Genomic DNA, 18,739 nt, shown 5'->3' on the forward strand with positions numbered 1-18,739 from the left:
ATTTATAGCATTATGTTGCAGTTTAAATTACCAGCCATCTGAGAAGTAACTCTACGAAGGCCATTTTTACTCACATATGCAGCTCAGTGAGTGTTAATTTTGGACCCTGGGCTGAAACCTGGGCACAAACTGGGACATGCACACACACACACACACACACACATGTGCAAACACATGTGACCACAGCAGTTGACCCAAAACACACAGTAACACACAGACTAGAAAATGAGCAGCTGCTGTGAAATGCAAGAGATTATTAAATTCCACATGAAAGAACTCATTTGCAACTCATTTTGCTTACGTAATTTCCAAGTGAAACAGGATATGATGTGTAAAGAGGAAAAAGTTAAGGTTGGACTTTTATTCATTGGGAACTTGATGGCGTTTAGTTTTTTTTTTTTATATTGCAGATTGGTTCTAAAAAATAGTAGAAGTAAATCATTCACACTTATTACATTATTTACATTTAATTTTTGTGCAACAAACCGTTGTTCAGTTGACCATTTTTTACACTCTCTTTTCATAGCTTTTTCTTGTCAGATTGTTATTTTTGTGTTTTTATAGTCCTTGTGGGTGTGTGGGCCAGGTTTCTGAACACTGAGTAAGTTCCGTTAATGTGTAATTGTGGACAGTCCTGTGTTGATAGCTTTATCTGGCTGAAGTTGTGTGACAGTTTAAAACTAGATATTTTTGTATTTTTAGTTTTAACAGAAGCTCTATTTGGACTGGCGAGGAAATTCTGAGCACTGAAACCTACTGTATGTTTTCATAGCGCAAGCTGTATTTCAAAGATGCTGTAATTTTTTAACTCTCTCAGTAATACTGACCTATTGACCAGTACTCTGTTTCCACTCTGCTTTTTTCCTCTGTCATCTGCGTTTGTCATTTATCTTGGAGGGGGAGATACTAGGGAGGATCCTGTCTATTGTAAAGTGCTGACTGTGCCAGCCTGCCCGACCTCATCATGTCGAGAATGTAAAAGGGAAATGTTCGGGTGTGCTGTGGATGTCTGCTTGCAGGACCATTAAGGGCCCCATCAATATTAAAGAGCTCGGGACGACCTGAGGAACATTCCAGAGGGCAGTCCATTAGCGGCCGACTCCGGCACAACAATTCAAGGGTCTGTGTGTGTGTACTGTATAAGTGTGTGTTCGCTTTTCCAGTCCTGTTTTAAATAAGAATCGGTATTTTAGCGTAGCTTTGCATGCCACAATATTCAAACAAATCCAAATGTGGGGTTTAAAAAAAATATATATATATATATATATATGTATGTGTTTTGCAGAATGTTCACAATGTTCTTTTTCATGCATTGAAAATAAATAGTGATTAATAAAGACTAAAAAGCACCATAAAAGTAGTGATACATATAATTTGAGCAACATATTCTATCTAATTCATGTAAGGCATTTAGGTGAGAAAACTGGCAAATTGTGATTTTTGGGTGAAATGCTCCCCTAGATGAATTTATTTGAATATTATGGCATGCAAAGTTACTGTAAAAATGCTTAAAATAGAACTGGAAAAACTAATACATACACACATTTACACAAACAAAATTTAAAGGCAGAGTTCACCCAAAAATCACATTTACTCACCCTTATACTGTTCTAAACTCACATTACTTGGAATATGATATATCATTTACTTTCACTGCATGGGAAATAATAGTGTGACGATTCTGCAAAACATCTGCTTTTGTGTTTTATGATTAAATGATGATATAATTATATTGTGGAACGCAAAGTTACTCTGAAAAGATACTCTGATTCTTACTTAAACCAGAAAAGCTAACACACACATTTATGCAAACACGATTTAAAGGGATAGTTCACCCAAAAATGATTTTGCAGAATGTTTTTGGGTGAACTATCCCTTTAAGTTGTGAGAGTGAGAGCGAGTAAGAGAAAACATTAAACAGATCATTAACTGTCAAGTGTGTGCGAGCTGTGTCCATTTCTGTCTCTCACACGAGACCAATAACTGTACTGTGTATGAGTCTCATCATCAGCTTCATTCTGAAAAGGCACAATCATAGTGAACAAACTGTGTCTGTTTGTGCACGACATTGCATTGTCTGGATAATTTAATCAGGGTTTTATTACCTCTTTTCCCCTGACACTAGTATTTATTCATGCTCTTGTTCTCTTTAGCCTGCATAACCTTTTGCTTCTTTTTTTCCTCACTTTTTTTTTAAGCATCGCTGTTACTGTTGCTCTTTCTTGAGTTTAAATGCTAAGCTAAAGCATCAGGAAAAGAAAAAAAGGCACAGCCTTACATTGAAGGATGGGCCCAAGTCATATCTATATCCATACGTAACTATTATTTTAGTATCATTAAGATTGTTTTAAATTATAATTTTTTTCCCCATTAAATTAATTTGACAAATAAATAATTTTAAAAAACACATAAATTAATAAATGTAATGTAGAAAATTTTACTTGTAAATCTTTTATATTTTCAGTTTTTATTTTTTTTCTTCATTTTATGTTTATATATCTGTTGATTTACTTCTTTATTATTTCTTTCCATCAGGTTAAACTAAAAATTAAATAAAATTATAACAGTTATAATTTATTATATTTCAAGCAACTAATTTTTTTAATGGTATAAATTAACTATAATAACCATTTGTTGTTGTTTTCCTCGACTGTAAGTCATTTGGACAGAAGCGTCTCACAAATGAATAAATGTAAATACAGACAGAAAGACACAACCTAGCAACCAGCCAGAACACCACAGCAACTGCATAGCAACACATTAGCAACCATCCACAACATCCCAGAGGTGTGGTCACATTTACAGCTGTGCAACTTTTGCACGAGGAAACACCAATCAAATTATATTTTACTTTCAGAACTCATTGACTGATGGTATATCTTTTGATTCTGTTTGTTGTCCGTCCCAATATCACTTTATAAAGCCCATAGTGCACCACATGACCTCCTTGCCCTTGAGAATAACCTGCTGACCCTGCTATGAGCGAAGTGAAATTCGACATCCTCCCGGTCCTCTGTTCCTGTGAGCCTGACTGTGCCAACAAACCCACGTGGGTAAACAACACCTCGGCCTTCTGCTCTCCACGCCTGCTGACCTCAGCTGCATTTTTTCTGCTGCGGTCGGTGACCTGCACGGCACATCCTCCTCAAATTAACGCTGCTTCGAGACCTCCGCCCCCATGATGGGTGCAGTTTGGCACCGTTCTGCAGGCCATGCATAGTTTGCATTGGCCAATGGCTGGTGGTCAAAAAACGAATCAAGGAACAGCCCGGAAACATCTGCCTCAGGTCCATCCCATCCAGGTGCTAACTGACACTTTGTAAATTCTATAAAGTTAATCATAGTTAGTTAGTCAAGCCCACTTTTGTGTAATAATTATAATATTTTATTTGTTTTATTTTATAAAACAAAGATTTAAGACTGACCAGAAGATGCAAACTCAATGCATCATTTAATCAGATGAACGAGTCTAAATCTAAAAGAAATAGTTCACTGGGCGAAGCATCATTGGATCAAAGACTCGTTTTTTTTGCCAGAAGCAATGGTTTAAAGTTAAAAATGTCTTGATGAATTTGTTTCTTACAAACACATAGCTTTTGGCTTCTCCAGATGTTAACTGATGGACTGGAGTGCTGTGGCTCACTTGTGGATTATTGTGATGTTTTTATCAGCTGTTTGGACTCTCATTCTGATGGCACCCATTCACTACAGAGCATCCATTGGTGAACAAGTGATGCAATGCTACGTTTCTCCAAATCTCTTCCCATGAACAAACAAACACATCAATATCCTGTCTGTCCTGCAGGTGAGTTAACAGTCAGCAAATTTTCATTTCAGTCAGGACCACTTCGTCAAAGTATATTTAAGACAATTATATAGCATACAGTTAGTGTTGGCGGTATGATTCTGTTTTGCTGCAGTTGTGCTGCCTTATATTTTCTCTGAACATTTGAAACAGACATTTTTTTTAACACGAAAATGTCTTTACTGTCACTTTCAGTCAACTTCCTTGATCAATAAAAGTAGCAATTTCTTAAAGAGGACTCACCAGGGTGCAGAATCTCTCCGGCGGGTTCCCGCAGGTGATGCCCGGCGGCTCAACGAGGATGCGCATGTACTCCTTCACGGCCTGGGCTTTGGGTTGGCACGCGTAATGCTCCCACACGGCGCCTTCGTCCGTGCTCACGAGAGACTTGCAAAGGTCATACTGGCCTCTTGCTCTTGCCAGCACATGCACCAGCAGGTAGAGGAGTCCCGCATGAGTACGCATGGCAGGCATGCGAATAAGGGGATTTCCAAGAGTCCGGAGGAACGGGAAAGGGACCACCGTAGGTTCAAAGGTGGGACGTGTTAACATGGAACAGCAGCGCCTGTGGTCAGGTTAAAACATCCCATAACTTCGCCACGATCATGCTTCAGTTTACTCCAAAAGGAAAAAGTCAGATATATAGAAAAATGTGCATAAACGTGTTTTATTGTTATAAGTTTGAGGGGAGTTTTTGCAAAGTAAGTTTATTGTTTTTTGCATTGACTACTGTCTTACTTCTGTGTGTTGGGACACTGTCCTGATATGTTGGGTCAAAAGTGCTGATGCTTTTACTTGGACCTACATCCATAGCAGCTCCTGGACTGCGTCACCGCAGAGCATATTTATGTCCCGAAGGTCACATAGAGTGGGTTTCCCCTTTTCCAAACTCAGAATTATCCACCTGGTCGCATCCTTCACTCAGCAGCTGCTGTCCATGGTCCTGAAAGCAAACACCGCACATTTTAGTGTTTAACTTCTCTCCTCTTTTGTACACAAGCACTTGATGTCAGCCTGTTTTTTTCTAGCTCTGCTTTCTGCTGATGGTCTAATTTGCCAAACCCCCACTAAACAGACGTTGGATGTCATCCCGTGAACCACCACCAGTCTGGACAGATGGCTGATATCACATACAACACGAGTCTAGAGTGAAGAACATGCGTGGTACATGCACACGCACACACACAAACACACACACACACACACACACACACACTTCACAGACAGATACTGTATTATATAAGGCAGGACTTTGTTGAAGAGTAGCAAAAGGAATATGATATGATATATATATATATATATATATATATATATATATATATATATATATATATATATATACAGTATATATCTCATACAGCAATTGTACACTTTTATTGTATGCTAAATGTTACATGGTATAGTTTCCTGAATGAATCACATTTAATTTCTATTGGGAAATGGGAGGAGTGAGGAATGGTCTCACATGTGCAGATACACACATGGTGATGACATCCATTTCTAATGTTGCAAAGGCATTGTATGCCTGTAAAAATCAGAGACCATGTGCTTTACATGGTAGGATCTAAACTGCTTTTCATGTGATTGAGTCAACCTGATTACAATTTTCAGATCAAGTGGAAAATATATTTGCATGTAATTTTACTGTAAACAGAATATACTTTTAAATAAAATTGCTTACACTTTTATGGTAATATATTTAAACGTTTTACAAATAAAATGTATGAATTGGCATTTAAATTATGGGGAAGGTGTTGTTTTAAGAATTCCCTGCACAAAGCTTCACTTTAGGTTTAACTGAAAAAAAGTTATCTTTTAAGAACATTTAATGTTGAGTAGTTGTTTTTTAGATGTATTCTGTGCATTGGCTTTGGGATTCCAGTTGTGGCGAACTTTAATTAATTTTACAGTTTATATACTGTAGGTTGGTAAATGTATATTAGGATTTAATAGCATGCATTTTTCAACTTTATTATTCAATCTTACCGTAATGATTGTAATATCGTCAGCGTGGCAAATACCACTACCAGTTTTAACCTCAAATGTAACAAACACATAGTAGTCTACATAACGTCCAAATGTCATCCAAGATGCCATTTCCCTGGTAATTTAGTATAGAAAAGTGATAAAAACAGTTGTAGCCTAGTACATTTTCGTTTTGCCTCACGTAAAAAACGTACAAGTTCCACTCGCAGACAGAACATGATACTCCTCCATACTGTAGCTACTGTAATAAAACTCAAAGCAAGCATCGATATTCCTCATGCAGACCCTGCAGGCAATGCAACATCCGTAATCTGACACAAAACGTGTCTAAAGTTGATAACTCTGGTAGTTTAGCATCATAAAAAGGTTTGCAATCGGTCTTCCCTCTGCAGAGCGGACCGGGGTGTGTCGCGCTCGCGTCCCGACACTAAAGAAGGGAGAGGTGCTCCGAGAAAACACATTCCGCGCTGCAACTCGCGTTTAACGGCAAGAGGGCTGGTTTTACGTGCAAACTCGGGCAGAAACAACTTTTTGGCGTTCCAAACATAAATCATAAGTGAGCCGCTGTGACAGGCTCGTCTCGGAAACGAGAGCTGCGTGCTTTCATCCGGGTCGCTGAAGTAGTTGAGATTGACTCACCGCGCGCTCGACTTGCGACCGTGTGGAAATGGCATCGCCTCCCGCAGCGAGGATGCGGCTCTTCCCTCGGTTTTTTTTTTTGTTTTTTTTTTGTTTTTGTAGAGTTTTTTTTAATGCATGCTCCGTCGGTTTTTCAGGGGAGAACGATGCCCTATGTCTGCAGGAGATGCTGAATTACCGGAGGAGGGTGCGTGTGTACCAGTGAAGTATCCGAAAGTGAGAGTATGGACTTGTGGTGCGCGCGCTGTCTACTTTACTGGATCAGATTTGCCCTGTGTGTTCAAGGGCAGAAAGCTTCATGGCAAATCTCCCTCCCCTCTCTCTCCCTCTCCCTTCCTCTCTCTCTAATCCATTTAAGCATCACTCTCAATCACTATCTGCGGGTTTGAGTCAGGCTGGCCCGGCTGTTCCGCGGTCTTCTTCTTGAAGGGTCTGAAACTGAACCGTCCCACTTTTGAGGCACCAGGGAGGCGTCGAGGAAACCTCTGACGGTTCGCCTTTTTCCTCTTTTATTGAATGGATTCTCTCAGTTTACTAGGACTTTGCTGATAGAGCAACTCTCAGGGCAATATTTGCTGTCAGTGCTCTAGGTTGGTCTAGGTTACAGCAATAACTTAAAAATAAAAACTCCAAAGAAACATAAGATCCATTTTATAACCAAATGGCTCTTGATGTCAAATGTGTTGCCATTTTCAGTAAGGTCCCCTAAAAATAAAAATAAAAACATGCCTATTGTCTTTTTTTTATATATATGTACAGTTTTTCAAGAAACATTAAACATTTTTGGGGTTTTAAATGATAAACTGTATGTATTATGTTGCATAGAAAAAAACTGACATGTTGGGTTTGTTTGTTCGTTAGTTAATGAAATGTACTACACCTGTGTTTTTTCTGCCTTTTCTGACTAAAACCACCAAAACATTTTTTTGATGAAGAGATTGCAGTTAGTGGAAAAAAAAGATCCTGCAGAACTTGAGACACACATAAAGACACTTGCTTTGAATTCTTTTTATCTATGCAATGAATATGTCCCCCAATGTGTCTTAAGCATCCAATTATTTTTCGGAAGCCACTGTGTGTTCTAATATGCAAATATAGTATAACAGATTTTCCAGTAGTGCCAACAGGTCGACTGATTTAATGAGATGGATTTAATGACTGATTATAAATAAAATATAAAAAATACATTTTTTATTAAATTGTCATAAATGAAATACACACTTAACTATAATAATAATAATAATATTTGCATTAAGTAAGTGTGTCAGGGAAGTACTTTATTGTTATGAAAGTAATGTGAAAATTCTTAATGATCCTAAAATTTTTCTTTTTTTTTTAATACAAACTGCAATTCTATATTCTTACTTTTGATTTTCTTTGGGAGATTTTGTGAGAGTCACCCTTGTATTTCTCAGTGCGGAATTCTTTATGGAAATGGATATACAGTGGAATTCTTTTAGTTTATTTATGTGGATTTATAAAGTATGTGTGATGTCAGAGAGAGAGAGAGAGAGAGAGTTGGCGTGATTCTGTGGTCTGGATGGTCTGTGTTGACAGGAGTGCAGATCAGATCGATAGTTTGTCCTTGCAGTGTCTCAACGGAAAGATTTCCGCATCTCTCTCTCTCTCTTTTTCTCTGCTCTTGCTCTCTCAGAGCTGACTTGACTTTTCCCCTCTTGACACAAACCCAGCCTCTCTGTTAACTCTAAAAAGCTATTTATAAAAATGTGTACTGTACATTAAAAGCCACTAATGGCTCTAAAAGTGATGTCATTTATAAATGATTCCAATTAATCTCCATCTGACCCGAAACGCACAAACAGGATTATCCATCTTCAATTAAACGGGAAAACGGAAACTCCTTTATCCCATTTCTGTAATGACGTCACAGTCTGCTCAGGTTGACCGTCTGTTTGGCACGTCTGCTGGGTGCATCAGAGGAAGTGCGTAATCCACTGGCACCTGTCACAGTGTTGATATATCATGTCTTAATAAGCCATAGTTTAGGGATTGTAATAAGTGAAGTCAGGCAAGGGCTTATGAAACTTCCTTACCCCGTAATGTACTTATAGGTCATGAACTGTTGTGACCTGAAAATGAGAAACTGAGTCAATGATGACATGTAGATATGTAATATCTAAAAAAAAAAATATTTATTGAAAATTTTGAGAAGCCACAGCTTTGACATTCTCCACAGGAGGAGAAACGACATGTGCTTCTGCACTGAAAAAAACAAAAAGTAAATTTACTTAATTTTTATTTGGCAAGTTTTTGCACAAGCATTTTTCAAGTAAATTTAACACATTTGGAAATTAAGTAAATCTACTTAACTAAGTTAAGTAAAAATAAAAAAACGAATAAGTACATTTTATTGAGTAAATTTTTATTAAATAATATTAAATTAATGCATTTAGCAGACACTTTTATCCAAAGCGACTTACAGTGCATTCAGGCTAACAATTTTCACCTATCATGTGTTCCCGGGGAATCGAACCCCCCAAACTTGCGTTTGCTAATGCAATGCTCTACCCCTGAGCTACAGGAACACTTCTAGATCTTGTGAAATTTTTTTTTGAAAATTTCACTTACTTACTTTTTTATTTTGGAAAAGTAATTTGGAAACGTTTTTACACTAATAAAAAACCCAAAACAGAGATTCTAGAAATTTCTAAATGTAAAATATTTTTTTTCAAAACAGTTTTATCAAATGAGGGTAAATAAGTCTCTCACTTCTGTCCCTTTAAACCAGTTTACAGCAAAGACAGCACGAAGGACTGGATGCACATGATAAATATTCTGCAATTAAGAAAACAGACAAAAGGAACGACATCAGGTTTTTGGATCAACTGTGCCTTTAAGAGTTTGGAACAATTAAAAAGAGAAAGAACAGAAGAAAATCCTCCCTAGCATTGGCGTCTGTGAGTGTTGAGCGTAGGAAGCTTCAGAAGTCATTTACACATGCACCGTTCAGCCAGACGTCGCCTGATTCAGGCCGTAAACGCTTGGCGTCATTCACACACCCTCAACACCTTCATCCACTCCACTAAAGAAAAAAACAACCACACGCCAAGCTTATTCATAGATTCATGAGTTTAGTGGGAAATGGTGCTTAAATCATGCTGTTGTACATTCTCATAATGTATGAGAGGCCTGTTTTTAGACTGTGTCAGTATATATAAAGTCCAGCTAGAAAAGGAGTTTGTAGAAACAAGACAAGAACTTGTCTTAAAGTTAAGAAACAGCCTTGCAAGTGTCCTTTAAATTGATGTACTGAATTCCAGTTGTGTTTAGTTTGAGCACTTGAGCAGTTTGATTAGATGTTTGCAGTTTGAAGGTTACAAATACAGTAGATAGAATCTGGAAGTGTTTGCTGGTTGATTGTTAGGTGGTTTCTGAGGATGTCTGCATGATTGTGATGGAAAGAGAGAGAGAGAAATATACTGATTGATTGATCAACTTAATTCAGCTTTGTTTAAATGCAGATAGTGAAAACTGATGATTAATGTGGAAAGTTTGGCTGTGTGTGTGTGTGTGGCCTGCTTGGCAGACCTTCATGAATATATACCCTTCAAAAACACACTCCACTGTGGCCTGACTCTGTTTATCTCTCTCTCATACACACATTAGAAGATTGACAGAAAAGCAGGAGATCAGACTCTAATGCAGCAGGACTGGAATGCCGGATAGAAATAAAAAAATGTATGCAGGTAAAGTCTTGGGCTTTAGTGCGTGACCTGCAATGTCTTCCCTGAACTTCTGGGACTCCCAACTCAACAAAGCATAAAACACACACACACACACACACACACACACACACACACACACACATAAGCGTAATGCATGCAAACTCCTTTGTTCACGACTGTAGATGTAGATTCGCATATGAAGTGTTGACTCGGGATTGACACAGCATTATACAAACATCTCGACATTGACATTCTGGCCTCATACTGCAAAGTGTAGTGTGCATTTGTTCAAGAGAAAAAGAGAGAGATTTGACTTTCTCTAAAGAAAATGTGAGTGGTGCGTCCTAGCTTCAATGCTGGGATGTTGTGGGTGGTTGCCAGTGCGTTGCGTTACGGTTACGGTAAGTTGCTCTGATTGCTTGTCAGCACGTTGTTATGCTGGAATGTTCTGGATGGTTCAAGTATGTAGCAAAAACAGCTATATACTTAGGGTTAAGGGCTTGTCTAAATCATTGACTGTAAATCCAGGCAATAATAGTGATACTATATTAGGGTTGCATGATGAAAATAAAACTAAAATCAAAATATAAAATTTAGCATGTTTCCGATTGAAGCAAGCCACTGTTCTTTTTACACACAATCATTATAAAATATAATTATTATTATGTATTTTTATGCAATTCTTATTTTATTCTATATTATTTTATCATTATTTTTCCTTAAAATTCATTTTTATTTTACAATAGTAATAGTAATATTTCTTATTTTAATATTTTATTGAGTAATAATAATACATAATTATTATTATCATCATCATATTGATATATAATCACAACATTTTGGTCAACATTTTTGCAGACCTAAACCAAGGTTATTATAGTTAACTAAAATAAATGAAAAATAAAAATCAAATCAACATTTCATTTCAACTAGTTGACAAGGCAGCATTTCTCATTTTCATTTAGTTTCATTTGATTTACTAAAATACCGGAAATAAAAATGTATAAAACTATATAGACGTGTTAAAAAACAACAAAATGATAAAACAAATCTAAATTACTGAAACTTTAAAATGAACATGAAAGCAGAAAATATAGAAATAAAATCTAATTCAAAATATTGACATTACAAAATTGTACAGTAGTACCTCAGTGATACTAAACTAACACTGTACTAAACAGCAAACCTGGAGCTTTTTATAAATCACAATCACAGTTTTTATCTAAAAAAAATCACAATTGCAAAATTTGTTATGCAGCCATAGTCTGTTTATTTTAATTTTGACCAATTCTTGATTCTGCTCAATCATTTGAAGCACAGACACCCTTGAAATAGAGTAACAAGAAAAGGAAAGTAATAAGGAGCCTGATTTCTGTTTAAATCTTCAAACAGAAATCGCGCTATTAAAGTCAGTGTTGTTATGTCAGCATATTTTAGCACGGTTTCAAACCAGGCAGATGATCTCATCTCTTTTGGTTCACAATAACTGTGTTTTCAAATCTTTATGCCAGTATTTATGAGGCATGATGGAGCTGAGTGTTTTGTCTCAATTTAATAGGATGTCAGGATTTGCTTCTGAGCAGGGTCAATACTGAAATATTAGCTGTTTTGACATCTTTATTGAGATTGTTATCATGGAGGCTGAAAATCAGATGTTCTTGTGAGCAAAGCATGCAGTCTAACTGCTGATATGCTATAACTGAAACTGAAATAAAAATGAATAAATAACTATGTAGACATAACAACAAAAACTTAAGAGAATGACAAAAACAATGGAAAATATGCAAATAAAATATACTAATTCAAAATGTTAATAAAAACTGTAATAGTATCTCAGTTATGAAAAAATGACACTGGTAATTGTATATTTGTTAATGAGGAAAGATTTCTTAAAAAAATATGTATGACAAATTTTTATTACTTTTTAAGATTATAAAGGAATGATAGCTTACATTTTGGTTTGTTTGCACACAGATTAATTGTATAGCTGCAGAAGACTAAAAATGCTGTCACACTTATGTCATAGAGAACATCAGAGAGAGCTAGGGGAAGCATTAGTATCACTATGGTTACTATGCTAAACAGACTTATAATTATGGGATGTAGAGCCCCAGGGGCTACAAAGTAAAACTAATTTATTCACCACGGATACATTGTTCTTCTAAAACAGAGAGAGGTCAAAAGAGAGAGAGGAAGGCAAAAGGTTTGGGAAATGTCTAGAGAATGAGAAAGAGACAGAGAAGAACGGCTGTAACTTATAAACTAGATTTTTATTATTTTGTAAAAATGTAAGTCATGTTTAAGGCAATACAGGTAAACAGGGTGAAAATAGATTCCAACATTCATACATTAAGATAACTGTTTTGTATTACAAGTTTCCTGAAATATTATGTTTAAATATACAAATAAGACATTATAAAATTAATTATGCACTAATATGCATAAATTCTTCTACTGTGCATAAATAAAACAGGTTCAAAATTCCTTTCTCATTTTGCTAAAGTGGAAAGATTTTTTTTGAAGATATTTATTGTAATTGAAATCTACAGGCGCAAATAGCTAAGGTTTAATGAAATTAACACTTAAAGTGTTTTTAAATTATAATACATGTCTTTGTTCCGGCACTGTGCATGGGCTTTGCAAAATCCAAGTCGTCTGTAATTTCCAAGACTTCCTAATTTGCAATTTAAGAATTATTTTATATTTCTGTTTTTAAGAATAAAATTTTCTATAACTCATCGTTAATGGTTTATGAACAAACCACTCTACAGAATAAGACTGTAAAGTTTGGTGTATGTAAGTGCTGCTAAGTGGAGGAAAAAAAACTTTAGAGATCTGTATTGCAAAGTCTAAATAAATAAATAAATGTGTATTTGGGGTGTTGTCTTTCCACTAGTCTGAGAAAAAGACATGTTATGGAAGCAAAACAGCCCAAAATCTCGAAACTGACCAGTGAATGAAAAAAAAACACTGGTTCTGCATGTAGAGTCTTGTCTTAACTACATACAGTACATGCATCACTGTGAAGATCCTCAGGTTTTCTGAGTGGTTGTTTGCATGTTCCTGCACAGCTGCTCGTGTTTTTTGGGTGGTTGTCTCTTGGTCCAAGCTAGAGTTAATTAACAGTGACACAAAGTATTTAGATGCTTGTTAATTTTTCTGATTGTTCAATACAGATGACTTTGACCTTGTACAGACCGTGAATAGTAAATGACCCAATAGTCTCTCTCTCTCTCTCTCTCTCTCTCTTTAAACATCGAGTTCTTCCACTCAGCTGACTTTGGCTGAGGTAATCACCAAGATGACCTTGCATTTCACCAATCGATGTGACCATTTAGAGGTGCCTTTCAGAAACTCCTGTGTTTGTGAGTGTGTGTTGTGTTTAATTATGTGCATGTGTTTGCATTCTTTAGAGGGTCTTTGTATTTGTTTCTGCAGTGACAAACTCTTTAATATATTAGAATACATTTCTAAGAATTCTCAGAATTTATTATGCGTATGATGTCAGTTGTGTCCTCGCCGATAAACATTAAGTGGTTAATTCAGAAAGATCAAAGCATTACTATAAATTGTTACTGCATTGATTTCATGGCATAATACTTTTATTTGTTACAGTTGTCATTTATGGTGGAAAAATGTTAAATGTTATTATTTAATTAGACACTATGACATCAGTTGTGAACTGTGGGGTGTCGCTCATTAGGCTGTTACCATAGTAACCATTTTCAAGACATGCACATTATGGAATATCATCTGTTTTATGTTATTTGGGCACCAGTGATAAGTCAATCGTTTCTCTCAACAGAGCAAGATGAAAGAGTTTTTGCTCGGTTTCACACCGGTAACGACAGACAGCAAACATCTCTCTCATTAAAATGACCGGCATCAATGTAAGTTTACTCTTCATGACAGATCATTCTCTATCATGAGAAAAATGTTTAAATGTTTAGTTGGATAACATCTGTCAATTATTTTAAAAGTAAAGTTGCAGTGTTGAAACACCTCCTCCATGTTTCAGTGATTAAAAGTTTATGAGTTCAGTTCGGGATCATTTTGTGCCGATCTTCCATTGGGCCACGGATCTCTGATGGATAGATGGATAGAAAAATATATAGATAGAACAAGGGATGGATAGATAGACTATGGATGAATGAATAGATAGATACACTGAATAAAATTATAAACCCAACACTTTTGTTTTTGCCTCCATTTTTCATGAGCTGAACTCATGAGCTGAACTAAGACTTTTTCCATGTACACAAAAGGCCTATTTATTTTAAATATTGTTCACGAATCTGTGTAAATCTATGTTAGTAAGCACTTCTCCTTTGCCGAGATAATCCATCCACATTTGCCTCACACAGTGCAACACATCGCCTTTGCATAGAGTGTTTTGTTCAGTGTAGATAGATAGATAGATAGATAGATAGATAGATGGGATGATGGAGTGATGGATGAATGGGTAGATAAATAGATGGACAGATACAGTAGATGTATGGATGAGAGATATCTATCTATCTAGTCTTTGTTTTAAGACTAAAGTCACAGTGCTGAAGCTCCTCCTCCGTGTTGCAGTGATTAAGAGCTCAGTTCGGGATCTTTGTGTGCCGATCCTCCATTGGGTCACCGCACACATAAAGTGCCCGCTGGAGGTGAGAGGCGGTGTTTTCCTCAAAGATTCCTGGCAGGGATGTGATCCGTGTGCAGGGAACATCAGAGCAGCTGCTGCAGCCGTGTGTCGCAAAGAGGGAGTCAGAGCCAAGTGACACTTTCTCTCTGGAACAGTTGTTCTTCTTATCCTTCCTTATGTGACAGATGAGCAGAATCGTCCCTGAAGGCCTCCATAAGTACAGCTTATCTATTCATCTCTCTGTCTCACTCTCTTCTGCTCCCTTTTCCCATCTCACTATCTGTCACGATCAGCTTGTTCTTCTGTTTGGTGTCATTTTCGGCATAAGTAGTATCACACGCACAAGCTTCTGCCCTTGCTGGAAGGGTCTTGTGTACAGCTGTCTGATTATTACAGCGAGTGACAGGACAGCAGTGTGATCCCTAGATTTCTCTCTTTTTCTGTGGATCTGTTCCAATCCCCTGAGCTGCTGACTTAGAAAGCATTTAAGGCATATTAAGCATTAAGATGGGACTCATTTTTTTTTGTGAATAACATTGGAGTTATAGTTATTAACACCAGACGTCTGTCTTTGACTGAATGCATGAATCAAAAACTTGAGAGCAACAACCTAAATATTTAAAAAATGTATTCTGTGTGTGTAAGTTTATTAAACAAACTTTCAACTTAGTTAAAACTTTTAACTTAGAAGGGTATTTAATGGGTTTATTTTGTTCATGATCTCTATTATTGGATCTAATGGATAGAACAATGGATGGATAGAAAGAATGATGGATAGATTAATAGAAAACAGTAGATGGATGAATCGAACAATAAAGAGATAGATGGATGGATTAGATAAATTGATAGATAGAACAATGGATGGATAGATAGTGTTATGATGGATGGAGGTTGATGAACCCAAAAGCAGACAGAATACTCTCACAAGATTTATTGAAGACAAAAACAGAAAACAAAACCCACGAGGGGGCAAAACAAGACAAAAGGCAAAAGCCTTGACTAAGATTGGACGATGTCTAAACGGTAACTAGCAACAAAACAATTTACATTATACGTTGAACAGAACTCCAGACAAAATACTGATGATGGATGGATGGATAGTGGATAGATGGATAGATAGAATTATACAGAGTTAGCATGAGAAAAACAGGAACTTATTCAAATCTCAAAGTACATTTGTGAAATGCAAATGTATTAAATCTGGGAAAACTCGTCCCATCTGAATACAGGGCTATAGCTGTGCTCCAGACATAAAGACTGTTCCAAACAAGTCTGAAATGATCCTTTAAAGATACTAGGATTGCTAAAATCGAACGCAAAGCCACATTAATAGAGTTGGAAAATCCGTCTAAGATAGTAAGAGACATTTTTAAAAAGCATTGATTAAAAACTTATTTGGCATTGTTAAAATGAACCATTGCACGCAATATTTGTGTATGCTGTGTGTATTTTCTAGCTTATTATTTATAGCTTGAAGCATTATTTATCCTGTTCCAAATCAGTCACCATTTCTTTAGTTGGGATGATGCCTATGTAGTGAACACACATCAAGGCAGCTCACCAGGTTTTGGAGCGGATTCGCTCTGTGTGTGTGTGTGTGTGTGTTGGACCCCTGTTGAGTCTTCTGCATTACTCCAGTCTTTTATCAGTGATGTGCCCTGCTGTTCAGACACAACACACAGTCCATCACTGTCACTTACTGTGAGTGTGTGTGAGCGTGACATCATAGCCCACATTACCACGCTTCAGCTTACTGCGATTAACAATCAGTCTTTACAGCGTGTGTGAATGCTAACGGCCCAGGGCTCTAACTCGTCGTTTGGGGAGTGTTAAGGCTGTTAAAGTATCTGTTTAAGCACAGCGTGTGTGTGTGTGTGTGTGTGTGTGTGTGTGTGTGTGTGTGATCGTTGTATCAAGACATCACACTCAGCCCTCCGGCGGTTCCTGTAGACACAGGAGATCCCAGCACACCTGCTCTAGTGCCAAACACACACACACATGCACTCTTTCTCTGTTTCTCTCCCTCTCTCTCTCACACACACACACACACACAGACACACTTTCTTTCTCTCTGTCTCCAGTCTCATTTTATAATGGCCACAATTTCATGAATAACAAAGTCTCAAGGTTATTATAGATAAAATTCAACCAGGAAAGACTTTGGTAAGAAAACTGAAAATAAAATAAAATATTAAAAAACTTATTTTATTTTAGCTAGTTGCCAAGGCAATATTTTAACTTTTTATTTTAATTTTAAATTGATTATTTTAAATAAATTGGTGCACTGAATTAACTCAAACTACTAACTGGAAAAAAAAAATGAATAAAAACTTTATAGACATGTTCAATAATAACAAATTATAAAGTAAAAATGAAAAAAATGAAAATTACTAAAACAAAAATTTAAATGAATACTAATTCAAATAAATACTAATTCAAAATGTTAATAAAAGCTTTAATACTATCTCAGTTATACTTAAATTGCATGCTTTGTCTACAAAATAGTATTTCCTTTTAAACCATACTCCAGTAATTTGTTTTATTTACAAATTTGAAAAAAAATATATGTATGAAGAAATAATATAATATATTATTTCCTCATATAATAATCTTTTTAATTCATATTATGTTATATTCATTAAATACTGTACTATATTATAAAAATTTTGCAGTATTTATACATAATGGTAGTATATTTTGTACTGCCTTTCATGTACACTAACAAAATAAAGCTTGCTATTGTTTTCAAAAGACAGTGATTTCAATCTCAGTCTGTAAAATGAAAAGTTCCATTTACAATAATGTATTTATAGAACAATGCATCACTGCATTATAAGCGTTGGCAAGTGTGATAAAAATTATATTTGCATGGAGCATTAATTATTTGTATTTTTTATTTTTCATTCTCCAAAACAGCTTCATATTAATAAGCAGGAAAACAACAGTGTTAAATTTGACTTTAAATTAAATTTGTTAAATTAGCGCAGCTGTATCATTTGTAAAATAACAATTTAGGCACTTTGCTGCTTGAATGAAAACAATTTTTGGTCACACTTTATTTTATGGTCCAATTCTCGCTATCAACAAACCATTAACTATGATTTTGCCACAATAAACTCTCAATTTCCTGCTTATTAATAGTTAGTAAGGTAGTTGTTAAGTTTAGGTTTGGGGTAGGATTAGGAATGTAGAATATGGTCATGCAGAATAAGTGCTTTATAAGTACTAATGAACAACCTATATGTTAATAATAGACATGCTAATAAGCAACTAGGTAATAGTGAGAATTGGCCACTAAATTAAAGTGTTACCACATTTTGCAGTGAAGAATAATAAAATAATAAAATAAAAATACATGCGTCACATCTGTGCTATGAAAACCTCCAGACTGCCATTGTTAGTGCATTACTGTAAATGTGATCTTGTTTGTTTTTACAAACTGAGAAACAAGTCAATTATTTTCTTTTGTGATCAGCAGCAGTTAAATTGAAGTGGAACATTCCTTTAAAGAAGAACAAAAGCGAGACGAATTCTGATGTTTGACGGCCTAAATCTGTTAAACATTTGCATAAGGGTGGATATTCTGTGATTTTTCTGTTTTTGTTTTACAAAAGTATTAATAGTGTTCTGTTCAATCTAACATTGTTCAAAGGAGATGTTTGATCCTTCACTGAATTCGAAGGGGAACTTACAGTGTTTTTTGTCTATGTTTTCTGTAATTACTCACCATATTTGTTTTTTGGCTTCTTTTCTCTGGCTATAAACCTCTTCAATCCTTTCCTCCACACGCACGCTCAGATCTTAAACAAAGACTTTCAGTGATTTTTTACTTGTGGCAGGTGTTGATAAGTGTCATTGTGTCTCGTGGGATTTAAAAGTTATTTTGCTGTTTTTCTTTAACGCTTTCTTTTATTTATTACAGGTCTGAACACTAAACTACCACAAGAAGTTCATCATTTAAAAGTTTGTTGTGTGCATATCCTGTTTCCAGTG

The 18,739-nt window shown here is 35.9% G+C and overlaps 1 protein-coding gene across 2 annotated transcripts in view; it reads right to left on the minus strand.

Annotated features, from left to right (window-relative positions):
• The window catches only part of LOC132130455 (netrin-G2-like), a 58,085-nt gene extending 51,192 nt beyond the window's left edge, over nt 1-6,893 (minus strand). The window contains exons 1-2 of one of the 2 annotated variants that reach the window (XM_059542168.1): nt 6,431-6,874; nt 4,049-4,748 (exon numbers count right to left, since the gene is read on the minus strand). In XM_059542168.1, coding sequence (XP_059398151.1) covers nt 4,049-4,357 — 309 coding nt within the window. In that variant the 5' untranslated portion in view covers nt 4,358-4,748; nt 6,431-6,874. Of the gene's footprint in view, nt 1-4,048; nt 4,749-6,430 lie in introns of both variants that reach the window. The other variant, XM_059542169.1, reaches the window with a different exon arrangement.
• Nucleotides 6,894-18,739: the final 11,846 nt, after the last annotated feature.

The sequence above is a fragment of the Carassius carassius genome, chromosome 47 (assembly GCF_963082965.1).
Source record: "Carassius carassius chromosome 47, fCarCar2.1, whole genome shotgun sequence".
NCBI classification, from domain to species: domain Eukaryota; kingdom Metazoa; phylum Chordata; class Actinopteri; order Cypriniformes; family Cyprinidae; genus Carassius; species Carassius carassius.